Genomic DNA, 7,062 nt, shown 5'->3' on the forward strand with positions numbered 1-7,062 from the left:
GGTACACAGTCACCCCCAACAAAAACTTATACATATATTGAAGAAAAACATGCGAGAAATGGGCCAAAAAGGCCAAAAAAGGCATATTGCCAGTCCCATTTGTTGGGGGGGGGGGTGGGGAGGAGGTGCGGGGGGGTGTGGTGGGTGGGGGTGGTAACGTTAAATATATACAAAAATAAAGCTAAGTGATGCGAGTAGTGGTGACTGATGAAGGGATAATGTGCCTTTCTGGATTTGAGGAAAGAGGGAGGGAAAAATGTAAACACCTGGGAAAGGTGTTAGTTAATAGGGCTGGCATCCGTGTGGTTATTAGGCATAAGTGCAATTACATCTGTAACCCACCTTTTTTGTTGCTGGGGGGGGGGGAGGTGGGTCCAACAATTGTTCCACACAACAAACAAAAGGCATCCTATATAAAGTCAAAGGCTTTTCATGGCTGGCATCCATAGTTTTTTGTGGGGTTTTTCGGGGCTTTGTGGCCTTGTTCTTCGCAGAGTTTCTTTCTGAAGTTTTGCCAAGGGCGAAACGTTCAGAAAGAAACTCTGCTAGAACATTGGCTACATAGCCCGAAAAAAAAAAACCCACAAAAAACCATTCCAACCCACATTGTCAGTGTATCACCCCCATGGCCTTATTTTCCAGTGTGGGCAGAGAATGAGGGGCAGCAGAGATATGTTCTTGCTTTAGGGATATGCACTGTTGACCGGTATCCTTGTGACCGTCAAGGGTTCTCATCCAGCGGATATAATGTTACTGTGCTGCAGCCAGCTAAATGTAAAGGAATGAGGCGGTGGCTCACTGGTCCCCAGGGCTTGCCCAATGACAGGGTGGAACTGGGCTTTCTCAGGGATTGCCACAATGAAAGGTGGGTTTGAGAGGGCGGCAATCAGAGCTGGGTTGCCAACAGGAGGAAGCTCCAAACCAGGGAAAAAATGTTAGGGACAAGGTCTGATTAGAGGCATCTTAATCAGGGGGAGGCAACAATTTGGCAGCTAATGCTGGTGTACATCTTGCTATGCAGAATTTCCAGTCTTAGGGCTGCATCCGCACTATAGAAATAATCCAGTTTGACTTTAAGCCATGGCTAAATGCTATGGATTTGAGAACTGTAGTTGTTGATGGTAAATGGTCACAAAACTACAGTTCCCAGGATCCATTGTACTGAAGCCGTGGCAGTTTAAAGGTGGATGTCAAGAAGGTGGATTATTTCTCAAGGTGGATGAGGCGACTTGGGATCAAATATATACAATCAAATTATTTTATTAGATTATATTATTAGTTATAGTATTATTATTATAAGCTTTATTTATAAAGCGTGTTTGAATTACACGCGGCTTGTACATACAATCTTTTAATTGGACGGTTCCCTGCCCTCGGGACTTACAATCTAAAAGGACATGACACAAAAGGAAGACAAGTGAAACAGATGGGAGGGGGCCTCTCTAGTAGGATAATACATATAAATGTACAAAGCCTGCCAAATATACATATTGGAGTCCACACTGGGTTCACTCTATAACAGGCCTGCACAACATATGGCCCGGGGCTGCATGTGGCCCACCAAAGGATTTAGGGTGGTCCATGGAAATGTGGAACAACTCAAGGCTCCTCTGCCAATCAGCCTTCTTCCGAGGTGAGGACTGGCTGGAGGAGGAGGAAGGGTGAACGCTCCCCCCTGAAGGCTCCTCCACTACTGGACTTTCTTCCAAAGAGAAGGCAGAGAAGGAAGACAGGTGAATGCTCACCCCTGAAGGCTTTGCCACTGCTGGGCTTTACTCCAAGAAGAAGACTGGGCAGTGGATGAGGAATAGGGGCAAAACATGCCCTGCAAGGCTCCTCCACCACTCAGTTTTCTCCTGAGGAGAGGAGGATGAGAACAGAATTACTATTAATTATTAATATCTATATGCAGCCCGAAAAAGTTTTATTCATTTTAATTTCAGCCCCTACCTATTGTCAAGTTGTGCAGGTCTGCTCTATAACATATGGAGGGTTCTGTTTCATTTTATTCCCTAATTATTTTCTTTAATGCTTGCAACTTATTCCTATTGAAGTTGCTAAATTATTTCTATATTTCTTACAAACATATTTTCATTCTCATGGTTTGCCAGAGAGCCTCCTTCACTTCCTTGTTCCTCAGGCTGTAGATGAGAGGGTTCAACATAGGGACCACCACAGTGTAGAACACAGATGCCACTTGATCCCGGCCCAAAGAGTAGCTTGTATTGGGGCGCAGATATGTAAATATCAGAGTCCCATAGAAGATGGTGACTGCTGTAATGTGAGAGGTGCAAGTGGAGAAGGCCTTGTGCCTGCCTTGACTAGAACGGATCTTGAGGAGGGCAGACAGAATGAACAGGTATGACAAGAGTATGATACACAGGGATCCAACGGTGGTGAGCCCAGCTAGGAAGGAAATTATTGTTTCAGTAACATAGCTATCTGAGGATAGAGCTAAAAGGGGAGGAGTATCACAGAAGAAATGTCTAATGACATTAGAACCACAGTATGATAAGCTGCTTATAAAACAGACTGTTATTGCGGCATTTGTGAAGCCAACAAGACATGAGCCAGCAACCAAGGGGATGCAGACTCTTTGAGTCATGATTGCTGAATAGAGCAATGGGCTACAGATTGCCATGTAACGGTCATATGCCATTGTGGCCAGCAGAAAACACTCGGTGCACACCCAGGCAACAAAAAAGTAGAGCTGAGTAAAACATGCATTGGAGGAAATGGATTTGTCCTCTGCTAGGAAGCTTATTAGCATCCTTGGGGTGATGGCTGATGAGTAACAGATGTCAATGACAGACAAGTTCAACAGGAAGAAGTACATGGGCAGGTGAAGCCGGGTGCTGATCCTGATTAATACAATCATCCCTAGGTTCCCTGTTAGTGTGATGAGGTAGATCACAAGAAACATCACAAACAAGGGGAATTGCTCCTCTCGATCTTCAGAAAATCCTAGGAGAATGAACTCTTTCACTATGGTGCAGTTTCCTTCCGGATTTGTTTCCATTTTTAGAGAGCTGGTGAATAATATATATTTTTAAAAGTTATGTCAGTAATTCTGTGAATAGTCTTTTAAACAGTGCAGTGTGATGAAACACAGGGTTAAGATCCTAGATGACAGGCTTGTGTACCTTTGTGCCTGGCCATTCCCTGCTCCCCCCCCCCAGCAATAAACAGCTATAGAGGCAAAGGAGGAAATTATTAAACAGGTATGGGGAGAGAGGGATATAAAATACAAAACACTGCATTATTAAGTGTACCGAGAAGCTGCAATTGCCTCTCATCCCTCTGCAAGTTGAAGAGAAGTACAAAGTAATGACAACATTGTTGTTATGCTGCCTCTTTTGCCAACTCTGGGGTTAGGTGAGTGAGAAGAAGACACACCTATCCAGTTGCTTCCTTCTTGCCCCTTCCCAGTATCAGTGACCTGCTATGAGACTTGGCTGCTGCCTTGGGGTAGCAATTGTAGTACATCTGTGTTACTAACAAGAGGCTAGTCATGGTAGGAAATTAAATTCTACTTGTATGCTATACAGACCCTCATTTAGCAGTGGAATTCTCAGGAAGAAGGTAGACTCTGATAAAGGTTGCTACTATAAATGTACAGTTGAGCTTCTCTCATCCAGAATCCTAAAAATCTGAAATATTCCAAAACCCCAAATCTTTTTCATAGGTGTCTGAGATAGTGACATTTTTGCTTTCTGATGGTTCAGTGTACACGAACTTTGTTCCATGCACAAAATTATTAAAATATTGTATAAAATGTTGCATAAAATTACCATCCTTTGGACCAGTACTATGGGTCTCAAGCATAAACAAGATCTAGAAACAAGAACTAATAATATATGTAGGGCCAAAACATCTTGAGGGCACCAGATCCCATCTGATCTCAGAAGCTTAGCAGCATGAGGCTTGCTTATTACGTGGATGGGGGATCATCAAGAAATACCAGGTGATGTAGGCTATATTTCAGAGGAAGGAACTGGCAAAAACACCCCTGAGTACTCCTTGCTTGAGAAAACCCTATGAAATTCATGGGGCAATCATAAGTTGACAGGCAGCTTGAAGGCACATATTTGCACAGAGAATTAATCACTCACATAATCTCAAAAACAAGCTATACAATATAATATTAAGTTAAATTAAATATAAACATTAAATTAAAATATTATTTAAATCTGAACTCAGTGGCAACTCCTGGCATCCATCTCAGTGAGCATGGGTCCACACTTTGAAGCAACTTTTAAAAGTGCTGAACATATTTCAGGAATAGGCTTCACTAGGCTGGAATTACTGTTTACCATAAAATAGAAAATAGAAAACACTACATTGTTACCTTAAGTGCACTGGTGCATTGTTTTAAGCCTACCTGTATTCTTATGCGCTTTTAACATTTTTACTCTTGTCCTGTTATGTGTACATAACTTCATCTGTTAATTCCTATATCTTTATTGTTGACATGTAACATTGGTGGATAGCTCCTACCCTTTTATATACCTTGATTACCCCCCCCAACACACATTTCTTATTATTAATTCCATTTTTATGAATTACATGGATCTGAATTAATTTGTCATTGTAGAAAAGTCTCTTGCTTTTCCATTAAATTATAGATTTGGGATGAGGATGATAATGTTCAATATTCAAATAGCACTTCACATGCATTACCGATTTGTATCATTTATCTGCTTACTACTCACCATTCCACATAAGCACACATGACATACATTGAAAATGAAAAGTCTAGACTAACCTTGCATTCTGAAAGAGATCCATGTTAGGTCAGAAATGAGGGGCTTCAGGTTGTGAAAAATGAGGCTGCTGGAAGGATGCTCTACTCTGGATTTATTTCCAGATTGGGGCTGTGGTCTTATTTGTGAATTGGCAAGACTTGTAAATTTACATAAACTGTAGACACTCTGCACTCACAGAACTACATCACCAGAAACAACCCATAAGATACATAATATACCATTACAATTATATATAAAAAGTAGCTAATTTACATTAGACAGTGTGGAAAATAGAAATAAGAGGCTGCCAGTTTAAAGAATGCTGGTACAGAGGAGCTAAAAGGAAAGAGAAAAACTTACATAAATATTATAAAATAGAAATCTTGGCCTGTTACAGACAACCAAAATAAAGCTGCTTCGAGTCACAGTGGAGGTATGGTGTTTCAATGATGCATGCGTCCTAAGACCCAGAACCGCACCAAAGCCATGCTCCAGTCTGGAGTGTGGCTTTGGTGTGGCTTCTGGACTTTTAGGACGCATGCATCATTGAAACACCATACCTCCACTGTGACTCGAAGCAGCTTTATTTTGGCTGTCTGTAACAGGCCATACATTCACTGAGCTTTTAAGATAGCCAGATCTACCTTAGTAGTCTGTTAAAGCTAAAAGTTATGAAACTCAGATAAAGAAAAAAAATATGAGGTCTTGATGACATCTCAGTATTTAACCAGGTATTTGGGCCTTCTGCATGAGGTTACTTTTGCCAACCTTAAGGGAGACTCCTGGAGTGCCAAACATGCTTCTTCCTCAGGGAATAAAAGGAACTATGCAGCACAAGAGAAGGCTGATGGCAATTAGTTCCCAAGATCATTGATTATTAGGTCTGAATTCTTGGAGGTAGAATTGAAATGTCACCTATGTTTGCACACCTATGGAATTGTACTAACTAAAAGGAATCAAATCCCTTGTGTTTGAGTTGTCAATGGAATAATACAGAGGCCTGCCTTCTCCCTGAGATGCTGAAATCTCCTCCAGTAGTCTACTACCCAGTCTGCTTAATATGGCCACATTCTCACAAACTCTTGGAGGTGAATAATAGAACCAGTTTATGCAACCAGTTACCCTGAACAACTTCAGCCTCTTGTTTATCTGTTCATGGTTGACTATTGCTGGCACATTATACGAGTTGTGCATTCCTATTCTTATTTTATTTATTTATTTATTTATTTATAAAATGTGTCCTGAATAGCTTTTTTTTATCAAAGGCCATTGATCAAGAAGGCAAAATGGCATCCAATATACCTCAAATGATAGCCAGTGTGGTGTAGTGGTTTGAGCATTAGACTATAATTCCGGGAATCAGGATTCCGTTCTCTGTTTGGCCATGGAAACTCACTGGGTGACCTTGGGAAAGTCATACATGGCCACAGAAAACCTCATGATAGGTTCACCTTAGGACTGCCATAAATCAGAAATGACTCAAAGGTTTAAAAAACCCCACCAAATATCAATTTTTGCTCAATCAACTAAAGTTTTAAATATAAAGAAATTTTAGTTGTTGAAGCAAGGACAATTTTCCATTATTTGATTTGAACAGGATGATCTTATTCTGCATTCTGTTCTGTCAGATAAAATTTAATATTTTCCAACAAACATTTTAAAACTAGACATATTGGTTTTAGTTTTTCTGACAATGTAATTGATGGCTGCAGCACAACAGGAGTTGCCAAGAATCCTTAGGATAGCCGGTTTTGTTGTCCAGGTGTAGGTTGCTACAGAATTCCATGCTGTGCAATGACTAAAACAGTGAATTATAATGGCATAAATTTGACTTATACCAATGTAACTCACTAAAAGGATACCAGCCAGCCTTTTTAAAAGCCTCATTTGGTGCCACTGGAAGGAGAGCTACAAGGCCTTCTTAGCACAGGTGTCTTTGTGTCCATGTGGAGCTGCAGCATTGGGAAACACCTCCCTGATCAGCAATGAATCATCTCCCATGCTCCGTGGATGCTTTTATTTTTATTTTTATTTTTATTTTTTTTACAATTATTTACAACACAAAACACCATTAACTCTCATACATAATAAACATGAAAACAACAGAAAGAGAAATTTAAAAAAAATAAAATAAAAAATAACCTCGACACAACACATTCTATATTATTATGCATAATACATAATAACTTATACTAGAATATACATGCAAAAAACTAAACCGAAACAAAAATTATAAAAAAATGATAAGAAAAAACACCGTACACAACCACACACATTTAAAACATGACCTTCCCGTCCTTTAAGTTGAATATTTATA

General features: G+C 40.2%; 1 protein-coding gene across 3 annotated transcripts in view; it reads right to left on the minus strand.

Annotated features, from left to right (window-relative positions):
* Positions 1-2,077: 2,077 nt before the first annotated feature.
* The window catches only part of LOC121936213 (olfactory receptor 5B12-like), a 9,899-nt gene continuing 4,914 nt past the window's right edge, over positions 2,078-7,062 (minus strand). Inside the window, exons 1-2 of one of the 3 annotated variants that reach the window (XM_042478188.1) lie at positions 6,822-6,831; positions 2,078-3,000 (exon numbers count right to left, since the gene is read on the minus strand). In XM_042478188.1, coding sequence (XP_042334122.1) covers positions 2,078-3,000; positions 6,822-6,831 — 933 coding nt within the window. Of the gene's footprint in view, positions 3,020-6,821; positions 6,832-7,062 lie in introns of those variants that run through there. The other 2 variants (XM_042478196.1, XM_042478179.1) reach the window with 2 other exon arrangements.

Source organism: Sceloporus undulatus, chromosome 1, assembly GCF_019175285.1.
Source record: "Sceloporus undulatus isolate JIND9_A2432 ecotype Alabama chromosome 1, SceUnd_v1.1, whole genome shotgun sequence".
NCBI classification, from domain to species: Eukaryota; Metazoa; Chordata; class Lepidosauria; order Squamata; family Phrynosomatidae; genus Sceloporus; species Sceloporus undulatus.